The 21,416-nt window shown below is 34.0% G+C and overlaps 1 protein-coding gene and 1 long non-coding RNA gene across 2 annotated transcripts; both read left to right on the top strand.

Moving 5' to 3' along the window:
- The first annotated feature begins 2,502 nt into the window (after positions 1-2,502).
- LOC127869690 (uncharacterized) lies at positions 2,503-14,273 on the top strand. Its single transcript, XM_052412347.1, has 4 exons — positions 2,503-3,037; positions 4,330-4,425; positions 13,436-13,646; positions 14,260-14,273. The coding sequence occupies exons 1-4, from the start codon at positions 2,963-2,965 to the stop codon at positions 14,271-14,273; spliced, it is 396 nt and encodes a 131-aa protein (XP_052268307.1). The 5' UTR covers positions 2,503-2,962.
- A 249-nt stretch (positions 14,274-14,522) lies between these two features.
- Positions 14,523-16,183, top strand: LOC127866813 (uncharacterized). Its single transcript, XR_008043115.1, has 3 exons — positions 14,523-15,327; positions 15,665-15,760; positions 16,041-16,183. It is a non-coding gene; the product is annotated as an uncharacterized LOC127866813 (long non-coding RNA).
- The last annotated feature ends 5,233 nt before the right edge of the window (positions 16,184-21,416 follow it).

Below are 21,416 nucleotides of genomic sequence, written 5' to 3' on the forward strand. Positions count from 1 at the left end.
TTTTTGTTTGTGTTGAACTTTTTATTAACATAAATCTGTGTGTTAACATCTGTTTTTTCAGAGATATGCAGATGATATAAACGCGCTGACGTCATCGTGGGGGGAGTTTCCTTGCTGTCGGATTTACTCAAAGAATCTTTAGCTATGAATACATCAGAGGCATACAAAAGAGTAATAACTTAACCAGTGAGGATTCTTTGCCCACCAAGGCGTTTCATGTGGCTTTATATATGACATATTGAATTCAAACTGCTCAGTCACCAAGTCCTATTGTGGATGCTTTTTATAGCATAAAGTGGTATCATGAATTGTTGGACTTACAATCACGCACCGACTCTAAATTCATCCAAGTCATCCAATACCGACAAGTATCGGGATGGAGCATGGGTGCCTTTAGCTAGAACTGGTACTGTGTTATGCCCAATAGTTAATATTGAAAGATATTTTGTGTGGGCTAAGATACCAAGTGATTTAGAATGTTTTGTATTGTCTCAACTGTCAAAAACAAAAGACATGTTTAAAATAAGGCAATGTTATAAAAAATTATCATAGACCAAGTTAAGAAAACTTTTAATTGATGCTATCAAACCTTCAGTAAGTGATATAAAATGTTATGGTTTACATTCATTGAGATCGGTTGGAGCCACGGCGGCAGCTAACATGGGTATTCCTGACCGTTTGTTTAAGCGTCACGGACGATGGTCCAGTGAGTCCGCGAAGGACGGTTATGTTAAGGATTCGATAGATGACAGATTAAGGGTGTCTAAGTGTTTAGGTTTTTAATTGTATATGTAAATATTAAGAACAATTGTTATAATATTGTATTATTTTACAATTATGTCTAATACCTGGTAGCCCGTTCTTTTAATTCAGCCGGTATGCGAGTCCCAGCGGCTAGTACCAAAACACATAGTTTTTGTTTGTTTGCTATATAGGCGAAGAGGGATGTAAGGGAACAGTAGGTTTGTTGCGTATTACTTTGCAGGGGAAGCTATCATGAAAATAAAAATAACTGTTTACTTGTATGTTACCTACGTAAAAGTATTTCCCCCTAATCCGCATGAATTAGGGATAACCCCACGTGTCTGTAGTATTATTGGAGAAAAACAAATTATTTGATTATTTGAACTTATTTCAGGTACATATAAAGTTTTACATTTTGATTTCGGTTAATCTTGAAATTTTTGAGTCACTGCGTCTTGGTTCACTATTTGACATTTACATGTAAATGTCTAAAGGGAATTTCATTAACAGATCCAACATTTTATTTTTAAGGGACTTTCATTAGTCTAAAGGTACATATTTGAATTAAAAACACGAACTGGTAGCGAGAAGGATTCATCAAATCGTGCAGTCCGCTATGCCGATTTCGTTTCAAAACATACACACGTACCTTTAGTTCATATACATACGATAGTGAATTTAAATGTATGTTGCTAGAAATGTATTGGGCATTGGTTTGAAAGTAAGAATAACATGACATTGAAACAGTGCATTGTGTAAATAATTAAGACTTCTTGCAAGCAGATAATGTTATCATCGTTTGTATGCGATTGATATATTACAGTTACGAGGTCATTTTTAAAGACTATTACATTTACGAGGTGTGTTTGTGTGTGTGTGTGTGTGTGAGTTTGTAAAACCTACCAACCGGGGAAAATCGTATGAATACACACCAACAAACCGGGGAACACCTACCAACCGGGGAATTCCCCGGTTGGTTTTAGGCGAAAATCTCTAATCTACGTGAATGAAATACCAAACTGTCAATTTAAATTAGAAATCCAACGCCTTCCCCGATTAGCGGGTTTGTGGCATGCACAAAATATACACAAATCTTCACCATATTACAATCGAGTGTGTATCCAGGCTTATAACAGTTCCCCGGTTGCGCTGTTTAAAAATCATACACTCGGTATTTATATCATTTAGTGAAAGTCAGTTGGAAAATGGAGTTTCGAGCGAACAAACGCATTAAACTAAGGTAAGTTTTTTAATTATGTTTATAATTTTTAATTACTATTAAAAAGCGCTTTTATGTAAACGTTAAAGTAATACTGGAAGACGAATTCTAAAGATCGATTTATATAAATATCATTTGATTACAAAGCTTGTTTTACGGTACATATTTCAAGAATATATTTTATAAATATACGTTAAACAAAGTAGAGCTCTAGGCAGTTTTTAGCTCGACTATATATATACAGTGGAGCTATCCCGGCGTCGGCGTTAGCATGAGCGTTAGCGTGAACGTTGGAATGTTAAAGTTTGCGTACCACCTCAAATATTGTCTATGTCCCTTGACATATTGCTTTTATATTTTGCATACTTCTTTACCAACATGACCCCAATCTATAAACAAGAGCAGACAACTGTAACAAGCATCTTGTAAGAATTATGGTCACTTTTTTCCACTTAAAATATGCATATTATTGATAAATCTTTGTGAAAGTTTACGTACCACCTCAATATTTTCTATGTCCCTTGACATATTGCTTTTATATTTTGCATACTTCTTTACCAACATGACCCCAATCTATAAACAAGAGCAGACAACTGTAACAAGCATTTTGTAAGAATTATGGCCCCGTTTTTCCACTTAAAATATGCATATTATTGATAAATCTTTGTTACAGTTTACGTACCACCTCAAATATTTTCTATGTCCCTTGACATATTGCTTTAATCTTTTGCGTACTTCTTTACCAACATGACCCCAATCTATAAACAAGAGCAGACTACTGTAAACAGCATTTTGTAAGAATTATGGCTCCTTAGTGATTTTGTTATTACTACACATGCCTAAATACATATTATGTATATCATGAAATTAATGTAATTTGTGTACAAGGAATTAATGTCAATGTGTTGTACTAAATGGTTTTATGAATAACGAACTTTTTAACTCTGACTAGATTATGTGTTATACCATTTTTTATTGTTGTTGTGAATAGGCAACACAATGACTACTAGATCTACGGACAGCCAGGAACCAGGACAAACAACATCCGTACACACGGAAGAAGTCGATGAGACGGTTTGTAATATTTCACTATGTCGAAGCTACTAAGGCGTATTTTCTGGTTTGGTTTAGTCTTCAGTGAATTAGGCGTAATTTTGCCTTAAATTTTATTGTGCCAATATTTAATCCGGGTGATGCTAATTGGTATTTAGGCTTAACATAACACGTACGTCGATGATCATTATATTAACATGTTATAGCACACGTTATGCGAATTTTAAAAGAATAAAATATTGTTTACCAGTTGTAGTGACTTTGAACTACTTGTCTTTCAAAATCTTCATATACACAAAGAATTTATAATTTACACCTGTCAATGAAACTGGTGCGCATGTGTATTGACCACTGTAGTTTATAAACATCGACTTCATCATAATCACAAAAACGTTAATTATCGCTTATCCGAGAAGTGTAATATCATTAATTTTAATTTTCAGTGTAAGACTTATACGCTGCCAATTACTGTGTATGAAACTCTGAGACATTAGGAAATTTAACTTGCGTGTTACATATGGACATTGGTTGATATTTTATCTTAACGACAAAAAAACAATAGCGTCTACTCGGTATTTTGCTATACGATACATTCTGACATGGGTAAGAAAAGATAGTTCATTTTACACCAACCACCGCACAATACATACTGGATTTACCGTGAACCACAGTCCGTTCACCAGTTCTTTTTTCTTCCAACACATTTGTACAGAGAAGTACAATACCTTTCATTTAGCCGTGCATACATTTTGTCTGATTAGTATCTGTAAAAAATATTCCTTGTATACTTTTTAGAACTTTGATAACATGTTTGGAACAACCTGGTATATGTTAAGACTTGCTACGTTGGTGTATTCAGCCAATCTTTAAACAAGCTTGATAAGTTCAATATGAATAATCAAAGATATGTTAAATTTGAAACCGTTTTGTTGAAATTGATCATTTAAATGCAACCTTTAAACATGTTTTATGGGTGTTTTTCAGTTTGTTATTATGTCGACAAAACAAGCCATCAATCTGTTTCAAATCTTCCCCAATGACAGTGAACAGCAAAAAATAAAACATATGATGTAAGATAAGCAAAAGTAAACTATTTTGGACGAAGGTGAATTTAACTTGTATTATACCATCGGTTGCAAACATTTACACAAAATTCTCATGTCACTTAGATTTTCAACATCATTATAAAAAGCCACATGAGTGATGATATCAATTGAAAATGCTGCTACTAAAGAATTGCAATTTCAACTGATACTAAGTAACGTGGATGTATGAATCTTACTCTATTATTGTCTCATTGAATTGTGTTGCAGAGTACCGAAACTAAAGAACATAGCGACACTGCACAAGAGTACAATTCACAAGATGCAGCAGAAAATATGTTGAACAGTAAATCATCGGATATCGATGTACGTAAACTTATAACGATTTTGTGATTGCAATACAGTACTCATATTTAAACATTTTATCTAAGATTATATATACTTCCGATTTTTTTCAAGCTCTAGTATCGAACTGTTATTAAGACATGCATTCTGGTAAGTGTTATGTTACACTTACACATTTTTTATGGATGTAGTTCACCAACAACAAATGATGATATTTTCATATTTTTATATGATCTCACACACAGGAAAACAACTGTATTTTACAGGATAGTGACAATGACAAAGACCATATTCCGGAAGAAGGCGATGCATCGTCAGATGAGTCGATAGTTGTCGAACTCATACCAAACATTCAAAGATTTCAAAAGAAGACAGCGTCAACACTACCTCCTGTTGAATCCTTGCAATCTCGTGAACGTGACGAATCATCCGCAGAGGCACACAAAACCAACATCACCATCGCTCAAACAAATAACAGTGAATACAGACATTACGATAAGAGATTTTATTGCATGTTTTGCGAAAAGGCTCAAACAAAACTAAAAAAACATTTGCTTTCGCAGCATAAAGATGGGCAAGATGTGAAAGATCTATTAAATACGGAAAATTCAGCAGAAAATAAAAAAATGTATGAAAAAATAAGGAACGTTGGGAACCATCTCCATAATGTTAAAGTATTGCGAGATGGCCAAGGACAGCTGTTTGTGTCATACAGACAACGTCACAATCAACGCGTAGCTGCAGACGAGTATGGACCTTGTCCTTACTGTTACGGGTATTACCCTAAGAAAATCCTGTGGAGACACACTCAAAGATGTAAGTTTACAAATGCGGCGGGATCAAGAAAACGACTCGCTTTGGAGAGCAGCCTGCTATTATCAAAATCAAAAGAAGGAAGCACTATTTTAAGACGAGTAATCGAGTCCATGAGAAACGACGAAATAAGTCGTATAGTCAAAAGTGATAATACAATCCTTGCATTCGGTGAAAAATTCTGTACAAAAAGGGGCCATGATGAAGAGCAACACAATTATATTAGACAGAAGTTAAGAGAAGTTGGTAGATTGCTGAAAGACATGCGATCTTGTTCAGGCAAGGTTGAAAAGTCTTTGGAGAATGTCATGTATCCAGATGCTTTCAAATTTATTACACAATCTTGCAAAAACGTTGCAGGCTTCGACGGAAACACCAATACTTATGCTACACCATCATTAGCCTTAAAGATTGGCACAACGCTTCAGAAATGTCTAAAAATTCTAATTTCGAAAGGAATCGAAACAAACAACCGGGATCTGCAAACAAAGGCTGAGGAGCTTTCCAAACTATTTGAAATTAATTGAACGGATGACGTGTCTTCCAATGCCTTAAGAACACTTCATGAGGCTAAGCAAAACAGTCAGAAAGGACTGTTGCCATTGGCAAATGATGTCAAAGTAATGTCTGAATACTAACGATATGAAGCAGAAACACATGCAAATACCTTACAAGGATCAGCAAGTGATTGCGAGAAAAGGCAAGCATGGCATAAGTTGTCTGAAATCTGCTTGTGCCAAACTATTCTGTTTAATCGAAACGATCAGGCGAGATGTAAAAAATGACAGTCGAAGAATATTCAAAAAACAAATTGACAAATGACGATGGAGAATTAGATGGATGTTTAACAAAACTGGAAAAAGACCTGTGCCGTTATTTTTACCGTACAGAGATTATTGCAAAATGAGGTCGAATAGCTGGAGTACTGTTTCCAAGACAGGTGAAAGAAAATATCGACCTCCTCATACGCAGCAGAAATTCTCCAACAAACTGTTTAAATAGTAAATATCTTATCCCAACTAAATCTGCATCATTGCATATTCGTGGGACAGATGTATTACGTTCAATTGCAATTGACTGTGGAGCTGAACATCCGAAAAGGCTTCGTTCAACAAAGTTAAGGAAACATATTGCCACAATGACTCAGCTTTTTAACTTGCCTGAAAATGAAATAGACATTCTAGCTAAAATTCTTGGTCACGACATTCGGGTACATAGAGAATTCTACAGATAACCAGATGGAACCATGCAGGTTGCCAAAGTCAGCAAGCTGCTCATGATGATGGAAAGTGGACAAATTACCAGAAATTCTGTCAATTCGCTAGACGATATTGATGTTGACGACGAATGTATTGTAGGTATGTCGCATTTTCAGTGTTAAATTCATACAGTAAACTTAATGTTAATAATGGGCTCATTACCGAACTTGATAACCTGAAGTGATAAAAAGAATTACAAACATTTTCTGAAATATACTTGTGTTATGCAAGGCAATTCTTTTTTATCGGAGACGACCAGGTAAGGCGGAATTTAAAGTCTACACTCATTTTGTGCTCAGTAAGGTTTACATTGGCTAGTTCTAATTTTTCAATTTCAATGCACTAACTGCATATTTATTTGGTGTGCTTCGGTTTTTTCCATCATTGTTATATTATAAACTATATATAATTTTTGATCTTGTGATTTACACGACAGATGAACAATATTCTTCTGAATTATCAGAAAATGACAATACTGAAGACCTTGAAACTCTGCTTTCCAGCACCAGTCAACCAAAAATAACAGACAAAGGTATGCATACACATGTGAATGCATTTAAGTTATGTATCTCCAAGTTTCTTATGTTTCTTAGAACATGATTTGCTTACATGTAATTGTTTGATTCATTAGGCAAAATGATGTTTCCAAATTTGTCGTGTGACATCGATGTCATTATCAGGTGCCGTAAGTACCTGGACGCTTTTGTCGTAATTTAGCTATGAAAAATTGTACTGAAGTATATATATTTAATATGGATATCTTACACATGGCAGTTAGCGACGTCATATGGTGTTTTATTATCCATGTACAGAAAAGGGTACTTCAAATACCAGGAGAACAAAACAAGCAGCCAAAAAGCAATGGAGTGAAGACGAAAACAGGAGCTGTTCACAGACACTTAGATCGTTTTTTGATAATGGGTAAATTACCAGGGAAAAAAGAAATACTTGCATGTATTGAAAGTGAGAATGACCTTCACAACAGAAGTTGGAAAAATGTCAAAGACTTTTGCAGAAATTTAATTGAAACAAAAAAGCGACGGGTACTTTTAAGTTTAAAAAAATATTACACATATAAGGCACGTTTAGGAGAATACGTTTAAGGATGAAGTTGCCACATATGTTTTGTGTGTTTTCTTGTTCTATATACTCTTTTCGAAAACGATATATGTGTGCTTATTGTATTTGAATGTTTTATTAATACGGTTCAGTCAAAAACGATATTTGTTCATAATCATATCGCCGAACAAATTAGGATTGGTATATAGTTCGGCCAAAGAGTGTTTCTTTGTACTTTCTATTACGAGTTTCTACGAGTTACTCACTATACAAGTTATTTTTTACCCCAAACTTGGTGAATATGAATGAATATAGCAAACATGATAACAAATCAATCTAGAAGGCTAAACGTTCAGAGAAGGCACAAAAAAATTCAGTCGGATAAATGGAAACAAACATTTTGTTCAAGCATAACAAACACACACTTTTAGATGTAATAAGATAAATGTAAATAACATATAAAAAAACTACTGCTTAACTACTGCTACAATGTGAAGAATACAAATGAATATTTTGTCAATTTTACAAAATTTGTTTTGAATGACAGGTGTCTGACTTGCAGTTGAGTACTTAATAGTTATTTTAAAGTAAAAATTTACCAATATGTAAATTATTGCGTAAATATCGCACTAGAATTGATTAAATAGTTGTTAAATATTACAATAATTTCCTACACAGACTTTTGTGCATTTGTTTTGCGTGTAGATATTCACATTAACTATCAATTCACATATTTGCTTTGTGAATATAATTGGTATGTTTATATTCAGAATTTGAGTCACACTGTTATAATTTCCCTGTTGGTACATATTATTTTTAAGTTGGCATCAACAAGGGTCTAACAATTGATTCACATGTGCACTCCCCAGTAAGTATATGTACTATAATGTAAGTGATGCAAAATAATATTAAACTACGTGTTTGATAAGTGTTTGCTTTGGTACATATTTCATTATTAGTGTTTTTATATAATGATAATGCTGTCAAAGTCAGCGGTGATTATACGTGTATAACAACATTAATTATAACTTTTATATTGTTTTCAACAAATAATATATGGTTGACACATCGGCATAAATTTTCAGTGCTTAAAATACACTCTTTCTATTATATTTTATGCAAAAATTAGGTACATAAGTTGGTTTACATAAAGGTAGTTTGAACAAAATACAATGAATTCAAATCTTGAAAAAAGGTGTTTGGTTTGCAAGGGAAAACTAAGCGATTGCTAGTGACTATTTTCCTTAAAATATAATCTGTTATTTCGACAGGTAGAATTAAATGTAAGTTCATTATTAACGTTAACCCGTTTTTGGCATTCTCTACTCAAACAAGTGCATACATACTGTATTTTTTTAATACAGCACATGTGTAATGGTATCACAGTTGTAGAATTGGAATTCATATATTATAACAATAAGTACTGATCATTATTCAGATTGACCTACCCCCGTAGACTAAGTCACTGGCGCATCAAAATGCATTGTTATCAAGTCGTTTTGCTAGTTTACTAAACTATTTTGTTTCTCAGGCCTCGCCACATTCGTTGTGAAACGTTCATGATTGTTTAAAGTAACAGATTTTTTTATTTTTGAAAATGCAATAACTGTATTTAAGACAATTTAAGTGAAGTGGAAGTTGCCATGCGTGTGAATGAATTTTCTGATGTTTACCTGTTTCAGGGGATTAAATGCATGAGTTATTTTATAATGTCAGAGTAAGGACAAAGTAAATTTACACTACTCAATCTACATGCATATGGGCAGTTCTACTTTTAGGATAAAAAACTTCATAGTACGTGAACATCGTGAATATTTTTTTCTGGTGGAAAAAAGGAATTAAACAAATAAGCCTCCTCCCTCTCTCCTTCATTCGGTTTGACAAATAGCGTGGCCTAAAAAAATAACATTATTTTTTTGTTTTAAGAACGAATTGTATTCATTTGTTGATTAATTCACCATGATTGTTATGGTATAATGCAGCACTTGCATGCTTGTAGTCGGCTTATAGCTAATAAAGTCATAAATGTATTGTTTGATTTGCGTTATGTCTCGTATGCTTATTTTGATGTGAATAATATTTGAGTCAATCAAATGAGGCATTTTTGCAGAACTTATATAAGGTCATATAATAAACATATTTAATTTAAATATTGTTTCATACATATTCTTTTCAATTTTTGTACTAACTTAAATATTATCCATGAACGTGCACGCCATTGTCCTATGAACAACGGTACCATGATTACACACAATTACCCCTGTTGGTAAACGCAAGTTCCCCGTTGGACATTATTGAAGTTCCACAGTGATAGCGCGCTTAAGTTCCTCTCTTGGTTAACACAATTCCCCTGTTGGCACACATTAAAATTCCACGGTTGGTACGCACATAGTACCCCTGTTGGTATACACCGTTCCCCAGTTGGAACACATTGAAGTGCCACAGTTGGAACGCACTAAGTTCTCCTGTTGGTATACACCATTCCCCTGTTGGTACACATTGAAGTTCCACAGTTGGTACGCACTTAGTACCCCTGTTGGTATACACCGTTCCCCAGTTGGCACACATCGCAGTTCCTCATTTGGTACGCACATAATTCCCCGGTGTGCATGTAAAATTTTCTTTGATTTATTACCCTATTTATCATAATTTTTATGTCAAAATCGTATTTTAGGTTCGAAACTTGTCTGTTTTTTATAACTTTCAGCTTTCTAGAATATGTGGAAATGGTGGTCCCCGGTTGGTAGGTTTAGAACACATTTCCCCGGTTGGAAGGTTTTACAAGTAAGGGTGTGTGTGTGTGTGTGTGTGTGTGTGTGTGTGTGTGTGTGTGTGTGTGTGTGTGTGTGTGTGTGAGTTTGTAAAACCTACCAACCGGGGAAAATCGTATGAATACACACCAACAAACCGGGGAACACCTACCAACCGGGGAATTCCCCGGTTGGTTTTAGGCGAAAATCTCTAATCTACGTGAATGAAATACCAAACTGTCAATTTAAATTAGAAATCCAACGCCTTCCCCGATTAGCGGGTTTGTGGCATGCACAAAATATACACAAATCTTCACCATATTACAATCGAGTGTGTATCCAGGCTCATAACAGTTCCCCGGTTGCGCTGTTTAAAAATCATACACTCGGTATTTATATCATTTAGTGAAAGTCAGTTGGAAAAATGGAGTTTCGAGCGAACAAACGCATTAAACTAAGGTAAGTTTTTTAATTATGTTTATAATTTTTAATTACTATTAAAAAGCGCTTTTATGTAAACGTTAAAGTAATACTGGAAGACGAATTCTAAAGATCGATTTATATAAATATCATTTGATTACAAAGCTTGTTTTACGGCACATATTTCAAGAATATATTTTATAAATATACGTTAAACAAAGTAGAGCTCTAGGCAGTTTTTAGCTCGACTATATATATACAGTGGAGCTATCCTACTCACCCCGGCGTCGGCGTTAGCATGAGCGTTAGCGTGAGCGTTGGAATGTTAAAGTTTGCGTACCACCTCAAATATTGTCTATGTCCCTTGACATATTGCTTTTATATTTTGCATACTTCTTTACCAACATGACCCCAATCTATACACAAGAGCAGACAACTGTAACAAGCATCTTGTAAGAATTATGGTCACTTTTTTCCACTTAAAATATGCATATTATTGATAAATCTTTGTGAAAGTTTACGTACCACCTCAAATATTTTCTATGTCCCTTGACATATTGCTTTTATATTTTGCATACTTCTTTACCAACATGACCCCAATCTATAAACAAGAGCAGACAACTGTAACAAGCATTTTGTAAGAATTATGGCCCCGTTTTTCCACTTAAAATATGCATATTATTGATAAATCTTTGTTAAAGTTTACGTACCACCTCAAATATTTTCTATGTCACTTGACATATTGCTTTTATATTTTGCGCACTTCTTTACCAACATGACCCCAATCTATAAACAAGAGCAGACTACTGTAAACAGCATTTTGTAAGAATTATGGCTCCTTAGTGATTTTGTTATTACTACACATGCCTAAATACATATTATGTATATCATGAAATTAATGTAATTTGTGTACAAGGAATTAATGTCAATGTGTTGTACTAAATGGTTTTATGAATAACGAACTTTTTAACTCTGACTAGATTATGTGTTATACCATTTTTTATTGTTGTTGTGAATAAGCAACACAATGACTACTGGATCTACGGACAGCCAGGAACCAGGACAAACAACATCCGTACACACGGAAGAAGTCGATGAGACGGTTTGTAATATTTCACTATGTCGAAGCTACTAAGGCGTATTTTCTGGTTTGGTTTAGTCTTCAGTGAAATAGGCGTAATTTTGCCTTAAATTATATTGTGCCAATATTTATTCCGGGTGATGCTAATTGGTATTTGGGCTTTACATAACACGTACGTCGATGATCATTATATTAACATGTTATGCGAATTTTAAAAGAATAAAATATTGTTTACCAGTTGTAGTGACTTTGAACTACTTGTCTTTCAAAATCTTCATATACACAAAGAATTTAGAATTTACATCTGTCAATGAAACTGGTGCGCATGTGTATTAACCACTGTAGTTTATAAACATCGACTTCATCATAATCACAAAAACGTTAATTATCGCTTATCCAAGAAGTGTAATATCATTAATTTTAATTTTCAGTGTAAGACTTATACGCTGCCAATTACTGTGTATGAAACTCTGAGACATTAAGAAATTTAACTTGCGTGTGACATATGGTCATTGGTTGATATTTCATCTTAACGACAAAAAAACAATAGCGTCTACTCGATATTTTGCTATACGATACATTCTGACATGGGTAAGAAAAGATAGTTCATTTTACACCAACCACCGCACAATACATACATGATTTACCGTGAACCACAGTCCGTTCACCAGTTCTTTTTTCTTCCAACAGATTTGTCCAGAGAAGTACAATACCTTTCATTTAACCGTGCATACATTTTGTCTTATTAGTATCTGTAAAAAATATTCCTTGTATGCTTTTTCGAACTTTGATAACATGTTTGGAACAACCTGGTATATGTTAAGACTTGCTACGTCGGTGTATTCAGCCAATCTTTAAACAAGCTTGATACGTTCAAGATAAATAATCAAAGATATGTTAAATTTGAAACCGTTTTGTTGAAATTGATCATTTAAATGCAACCTTTAAAAATGTTTTATGGGTGTTTTTCAGTTTGTTATTATGTCGACAAAACAAGCTATCAATCTGTTTCAAATCTTCCCCAATGACAGTGAACGGCAAAAAATAAAACATGTGATGTAAGATAAGCAAAAGTAAACTATTTTGGACGAAGGTGAATTAAACTTGTATTATACCATCGGTTGCAAACATTTACACAAAATTCTCATGTCACTTAGATTTTCTACATCTTAATAAAAAGCCACATGAGTGATGATATCAATTGAAAATGCTGCTACTAAAGAATTGCAATTTCAACTGATACTAAGTAACGTGGATGTATGAATCTTACTCTATTATTGTCTCATTGAATTGTGTTGCAGAGTACCGAAACTAAAGTACATAGCGACACTGCACACGAGTACAATTCACAAGATGCAGCAGAAAATATGTTGAACAGTGAATCATCGGATATCGATGTACGTAAACTTATAACGATTTTGTGATTGCAATACAGTACACACATTTAAACATTTTATCTAAGATTATATATAGTTCCGATTTTTTTCAAGCTCTAGTATCGAACTGTAATTAAGACATGCATTCTGGTAAGTGTTATGTTACACTTACACATTTTTATGGATGTAGTTCACCAACAACAAATTATGATGTTGTGATATTTTCATATTTTTATATGATCTCACACACAGGAAAACAACTTTATTTTACAGGATAGTGACAATGACAAAGACTATATTCCGGAAGAAGGCGATGCATCGTCAGATGAGTCGATAGTTGTCGAACTCATACCAAACATTCAAAGATTTCAAAAGAAGACAGCGTCAACACTACCTCCTGTTGAATCCTTGCAATCTCGTGAACGTGACGAATCATCCGCAGAGGCACACAAAACCAATATCACCATCGCTCAAACAAATAACAGTGAATACAGACATTACGATAAGAAATTTTATTGCATGTTTTGCGAAAAGGCTCAAATAAAACTAAAAAAAACATTTGCTTTTGCAGTATAAAGATGGGCAAGATGTGAAAGATCTATTAAATACGGAAAATTCAGCAGAAATTAAAAAATGTATGAAAAAATAAGGAACGTAGGGAACCATCTCCATAATGTTAAAGTATTGCGAGATGGCCAAGGACAGCTGTTTGTGTCATACAGACAAAGTCACAATCAACGCGTAGCTGCAGACGAGTATGGACCTTGTCCTTACTGTTACGGGTATTACCCGAAGAAAATCCTGTGGAGGCACACTCAAAAATGTAAGTTTACAATGCGGCGGGATCAAGAAAACAACTCGCTTTAGAGAGCAGCCTCTATTACCAAAATCAAAAGAAGGAAGCACTATTTTAAGACGAGTAATCGAGTCCATGAGAAACGACGAAATAAGTCGCAAAGTCAAAAGTGATAATACAATCCTTGCATTCGGTGAAAAACTCTGTACAAAAAGGGGCCATGATGAAAAGCAACACAATTATATTAGACAGAAGTTAAGAGAAGTTGGTAGATTGCTGAAAGACATGCGATCTTGTCCAGGCAATGTTGAATAGTCTTTGGAGAATTTCATGTATCCAGATGCTTTCAAATTTATTACACAATCTTGCAAAAACATTGCAGGCTTCGACGGAAACACCAATACTTATGCTACACCATCATTAGCCTTAAAGATTGGCACAACGCTTCAGAAATGTCTAAAAATTCTAATTTCGAAAGGAATCGAAACAAACAACCAGGATCTGCAAACAAGGGCTGAGGAGCTTTCCAAACTATTTGAAATTAATTGGACGGATGACGTGTCTTCCAATGCCTTAAGAAAACTTCATGAGGCTAAGCAGAACAGTCAGAAAGAACTGTTGCCATTGGCAAATGATGTCAAAGTAATGTCTGAATACTTACGACATGAAGCAGAAACACATGCAAATACCTTACAAGAATCAGCAAGTGATTGCGAGAAAAGGCAAGCATGGCATAAGTTGTCTGAAATCTGCTTGTGTTTAATCGAAACGATCAGACGATGTGTCAAAAATGACAGTCGAAGAATATTCAAAAAACAAATTGACAAATGACGATGGAGAATTAGATTGATGTTTAACAAAACTGGAAAAAAAAACCTGTGCCGTTATTTTTACCGTACAGAGATTATTGCAAAACGAGGTCGAATAGCTGCAGTACTGTTTCCAAGACAGGTGAAAGAAAATATCGACCTGCTCATACGCAGCAGAAATTCTCTAACAAACTGTTTAAATAGTAAATATCTTTTCCCAACAAAATCTGCATCATGGCATATTCGTGGGACAGATGTATTACGTTCAATTGCAATTGACTGTGGAGCTGAACATCCGAAAAGGCTTCGTTCTACAAAGTTAAGGAAACATATTGCCACAATGACTAGGCTTTTTAACTTGTCTGAAAATGAAATAGACATTCTAGCTAAATTTCTTGGTCACGACATTCGGGTACATAGAGAATTCTACAGATAACCAGATGGAACCATGCAGGTTGCCAAAGTCAGCAAGCTGCTCATGATGATGGAAAGTGGACAAATTACCAGAAATTCTGTCAATTCGCTAGACGATATTGATGTGGACGACGAATGTATTGTAGGTATGTCGCATTTTTAGTGTTAAATTCATACAGTAAACTTAATGTTAATAATGGGCTCATTACCGAACTTGATTACCTAAAGTGATAAAAAGAATTACAAACATTTTCTGAAATATACTTGTGTTATGCAAGGCAATTCTTTTTTATCGGAGACGACCAGGTAAGGCGGAATTTAAAGTCTACACTCATTTTGTGCTCAGTAAGGTTTACATTGGCTACTTCTAATTTTTCAATTTCAATGCACTAACTGCATATTTAGTTGGTGTGCTTCGGTTGTTTCCATCATTGTTATATTATAAACTATATATAATTTTTGATCTTGTGATTTACACGACAGATGAACAATATTCTTCTGAATTATCAGAAAATGAAAATACTGAAGACCTTGAAACTCTGCTTCCCAGCACCAGTCAACCAAAAATAACAGACAAAGGTATGCATACACATGTGAATGCATTTAAGTTATGTATCTCCAAGTTTCTTATGTTTCTTAGAACATGATTTGCTTACATGTAATTGTTTGATTCATTAGGCAAAATAATGTTTCCAAATTTGTCGTGTGACATCGATGTCATTATCAGGTGCCGTAAGTACCTGGACGCTTTTGTCGTAATTTTGCTATGAAAAATTGTACTGAAGTATATATATTTAATATGGATATCTTACACATGGCAGTTAGCGACGTCATTTGGTGTTTTATTATCCATGTACAGAAAAGGGTACTTCAAATACCAGGAGAACAAAACAAGCAGCCAAAAAGCAACGGAGTGAAGACGAAAACAGGAGCTGTTCACAGATACTTAGATCGTTTTTTGATAATTGGTAAATTACCAGGGAAAAAATCATTACTTGCATGTATTAAAAGTGAGAATGACCTTCACAACAGAAGTTGGAAAAATGTCAAAGACTTTTGCATAAATTTAATTGAAACAAAAAAGCGACGGGGACTTTTAACTTAAAAAAATATAACACATATAATGCACGTTTAGGAGAATACGTTAAATGATGAAGTTGCCACATGTGTTTTGTGTGTTTTCTTGTTCTATATACTCTTTTCGAAAACGATATATGTGTGCTTATTGTATTTGAATGTTTTATTAATACGGTACAGTCAAAAACGATATTTGTTCATAATCATATCGCCGAACAAATTAGGATTGGTATATAGTTCGGCCAAAGAGTGTTTCTTTGTACTTTCTATTACGATTTTCTACGAGTTACTCACTATACAAGTTATTTTTTACCCCAAACTTGGTGAATATGAATGAATATAGCAAACATGATAACAAATCAATCTAGAAGGCTAAACGTTCAGAGAAGGCACAAAAAAATTCAGTCGGATAAATGGAAACAAACATTTTTTTCAAGCATTACAAACAAACACTTTTAGATATAATAAGATAAATGTAAATAACATAAAAAACTACTGCTAAACTACTGCTACAATGTGAAGAATACAAATGAATATTTTGTCAATTTTACAAAATTTGTTTTGAATGACAGGTGTCTGACTTGCAGTTGAGTACTTAATAGTCATTTTAAAGTAAAAATTTACCAATAAGTAAATTATTGCGTAAATATCGCACTAGAATTGATTAAATAGTTGTTAAATATTACAATAATTTCCTACACAGACTTTTGTGCATTTGTTTTGCGTGTAGATATTCACATTAACTATCCATTCACATATTTGCTTTGTGTATATAATTGGTATGTTTATTTTCAGAATTGAGTCACACTGTTATAATTTCCCTGTTGGTACATATTATTTTTAAGTTGGCACCAACAAGGGTCTAACAATTGATTCACATGTGCACTCCCCAGTAAGTATATATACTATAATGTAAGTGATGCAAAATAATATTAAACTACGTGTTTGATAAGTGTTTGCTTTGGTACATATTTAATTATTAGTGTTTTTATAAAATGATAATGCTGTCAAAGTCAGCGATGATTATACGTGTATAACAACATTAATTATAACTTTTATATTGTTTTCAACAAATAATATATGGTTGACACATCGGCATAAATTTTCAGTGCTTAAAATACACTCTTTCTATTATATTTTATGCAAAAATTAGGTACATAAGTTGGTTTACATAAAGGAAGTTTGAACAAAATACGTGAATTCAAATCTTGAAAAAAGGTGTTTGGTTTGCAAGGGAAAACTAAGCGATTGCCAGTGACTATTTTCCTTAAAATATAATATGTTATTTCGACAGGTAGAATTTAATGTAAGTTCATTATTAACGTTAACCCGTTTTTGGCATTCTCTACTCAAACAAGTGCATACATACTGTATTTTTTTAATACAGCTCATGTGTAATGGTATCACAGTTGTAGAATTGGAATTCATATATTATAACAATAAATACTGATCATTATTCAGATTGACCTACCGCCGTAGACTAAGTCACTGGCGCATCAAAATGCATTGTTATCAAGTCGTTTTGCTAGTTTACTAAACTATTTTGTTTCTCAGGCCTCGCCACATTCGTTGTGAAACGTTCATGATTGTTTAAAGTTACAGATTTTATTATTTTTGAAAATGCAATAAATGTATTTAAGACAATTTAAGTGAAGTGGATGTTGCCCTGCGTGTGAATGAATTTTCTGATGTTTACCTGTTTCAGGGGATTAAATGCATGAGTTATTTTATAATGTCAGAGTAAGGACAAAGTAAATTTACACTACTCAATCTACATGCTTATGGGCAGTTCTATTTTTAGGATAAAAAACTTCATAGTACGTGAACATCGTGAATATTTTTTTCTGATGGAAAAACGGAATTAAACAAATAAGCCGCCTCCCCCTCTCCTTCATTCGGTTTGACAAATAGCGTGGCCTAAAACAAAAACATTATTTTTTTAGTTTTAAGAACGAATTGTATTCATTTGTTGATTAATTCACCATGATTGATATGGTATAATGCAGCACTTGCATGTTTGTAGTCGGCTTATAGCTAATAAAGTCATAAATGTATTGTTTGATTTGCGTTATGTCTCGTATGCTTATTTTGATGTGAATAATATTTGAGTCAATCAAATGAGGCATTTTTGCAGAACTTATATAAGGTCATATAATAAACATATTTAATTTAAATATTGTTTCATACATATTCTTTTCAATTTTTGTACTAACTTAAATATTATCCATGAACGTGCACGCCATTGTCCTATCAACAACGGTACCATGATTACACACAATTACCCCTGTTGGTAAACGCAAGTTCCCCGTTGGACATTATTGAAGTTCCACAGGGATAGCGCGCTTAAGTTCCTCTCTTGGTTAACACAATTCCCCTGTTGGCACACATTAAAGTTCCACGGTTGGTACGCACATAGTACCCCTGTTGGTATACACCGTACCCCAGTTGGAACACATTGAAGTGCCACAGTTGGAACGCACTAAGTTCCCCTGTTGGTATACACCATTCCCCTGTTGGTACACATTGAAGTTCCACAGTTGGTACGCACTTAGTACCCCTGTTGGTATACACCGTTCCCCAGTTGGCACACATCGCAGTTCCTCATTTGGTTCGCACATAATTCCCCGGTGTGCATGTAAAATTTTCTTTCATTTATTACCCTATTTATCATAATTGTTATGTCAAAATCGTATTTTAGGTTCGAAACTTGTCTGTTTTTTATCACTTTCAGCTTTCTAGAATATGTGGAAATGGTGGTCCCCGGTTGGTAGGTTTAGAACACATTTCCCCGGTTGGAAGGTTTTACAAGTATGTGTGTGTGTGTGTGTGTGTGTGTGTGTGTGTGTGTGTGTGTGTGTGTGTGTGTGTGTGTGTGTGTGTGTGTGTGTGTGTGTGTGTGTGTGTGTGTGTGTGTGTGTGTGTGTGTGTGTGTGTGTGTGTGTGTGTGTGTGTGTGTGTGTGTGTGTGTGTGTGTGTCTGTGTGTGTGTGTGTGTGTGTGTGTGTGTGTGTGTGTGTAATAAAATTAGATATCAACAAAGTTAAATCCTATACAGACGCTTTCACTCGTATTTGTTGCAGAACACAAAAGTGTGTATATGATTCATATGAAAACATATTAACATAATAGTGTATTCACCCACTGGTTTCGACGTTTTTATACTTTTCAGAATGCACATTCTACCTTATTGATATTTTGCGTTTGAAACAGATAGCTTGTTTTGAAGAAGTGTACCAGAAAATCAAGGACATTCGAGTTATACAATTGTCTGCTGTAGAGTAAAATAAAACATTTTGGTCCAGAGTGCCTATTCATTATTTTGACATCCAAAAATCATGTGTAGATGTGTTCCAACGATACATGGTCGCAATTGATATTTAATTGTGTCATTATACGATTAAGTTTAGTTTAGATATTGTATCTAACATACGCCGTTCCTATTCATTTATTTGTGTAAGGTTGAGGCTATTGCATGCTGACATTAAAATCGTATATACGTGCATAGTGTTTTCCGCTAAATAAGCGGAAGCTTTTTGTATTATATAAAAGAATATAAAATAAGAGATTTGTTTGTCAGAAACACAATGCCCCCTATTGACCCGCTTTGAAATACAATTTCAATATAGCATTAGGCAGGTTTAGAAATTATCTCCCTTTTAAAGCTTATTTATTCCATTGGATTGTTGTTGTTTTTTTATACTTTTGACCTTGAAGGAGGACCTTGACCTTGACCTTTCAACACTCAAAATTTGCAGCTTCATGAGATACACATGCATGCCAAATATCAAGTTGCTATCTTCAATATTCAAAAAGTAATGGGCAACGTTAAAGTTTTCGGATGGACGCAAAGACTGACGGACTGACGGATGGACGCACAGACTGACGGACTGATGGACAGTTCAAATGCTATATGCCACCTTACCGGGGGCATAAAAATTCATTGTAACACTTCATCAGAACGTTTATTACAGTTTCTTTATTCATCAACATTTTATCTGATTTGAAAGGATTATAGTAATACGATTATCACATGTGTACTTGTCGAAATGTCAAAGGTCCTGAATATTAACTGTATTTAACTTAATTAATCGAATACATTTTACAGTGCATTAACATACTCTTTTATCAAATTAAGAACTAACTGCATGATACAAATGATATTAGCAACAAATTAGTTGTAAATAAACCATTGAAAAATAAAAATGTATAACCCACATTTCTTCTTGAAATTTGTAATATCATGTCCAATGTTTCGTGTTTTAGATCAATTGATGATTCGTGCACTGTTTTTAAACAAGGAATGTGCGATACGGATTTAAGGGGACCTGTTTATAGATTTGATTGGCAAAATGAGCATTGACAAAAATGTCTTAAGGTCCCTTTTTTATTTTTAAGCAAATAAGTGAAGTCATGCTAAGTATTATGGATGAATTTGAAATAATAAAAGGTTAACATATGCGTAGCATAATGCGTTTTCTAAAGTAGTACGACATTTATGTAGGAAATCTTTTGCATGGAACAGAAAAAGTATATGTTAATAGATTATTCAAATACAGACCTTGTTTATTTGGATTGCTAATGATCGAAACAGATTTTGATGACAGACGTTATTATACAATACATGACACTTTCAATGCGACACCTCGCACCCTTTACGTGAGGTCTTTTGATACGGATATAGTGAGACACGGACATTTTCCAATGAGTTACTCATCTAATCGAAAACAATATTACCAAACAAGCATGAACTGAAAGTTGATTTATTTCCCTTGCCATGCATGTGAGTATATTGCAAGTATGTATCGGCAATAACACATTATAACAAAATAATGCACGCAAACACCACAATATTTTGCCTGAAATGTATGGGTGCATTTCGTACTGGTACCATTGATGAAAATGATATTTAATCAAATCGCAAGCATTAATTATAGTATTTAGTGGCCTATGTTTCCGTCAATAGCAAAACACTTGCGAACATAGACGCCGCACATTTAATTTATTTGCCAATTGTAAACAATAACATTCATTGAGAAACCTATTAGATCCGAGGATTTTAGATTCATACTGGGGAGGACATTTTACACCGGAATCCTGTTTATAAATAACATTTCAACTTTCGATTTCATATATGTTTTAAAATTAAAGGTGTTTTGACT

The sequence above is a fragment of the Dreissena polymorpha genome, chromosome 2 (assembly GCF_020536995.1).
Source record: "Dreissena polymorpha isolate Duluth1 chromosome 2, UMN_Dpol_1.0, whole genome shotgun sequence".
NCBI classification, from domain to species: Eukaryota; Metazoa; Mollusca; class Bivalvia; order Myida; family Dreissenidae; genus Dreissena; species Dreissena polymorpha.

Excerpts from the sequence above, each read along its gene's own strand:
- LOC127869690 (XM_052412347.1), top strand. The coding sequence starts at position 2,963 with ATGACTACTAGATCTACGGACAGCCAGGAACCAGGACAAACAACATCC. Across the intron at positions 3,038-4,329 it reads CGGAAGAAGTCGATGAGACG|AGTACCGAAACTAAAGAACA; the intron begins GTTTGTAATATT and ends ATTGTGTTGCAG. Across the intron at positions 4,426-13,435 it reads GTAAATCATCGGATATCGAT|GATAGTGACAATGACAAAGA; the intron begins GTACGTAAACTT and ends TTTATTTTACAG.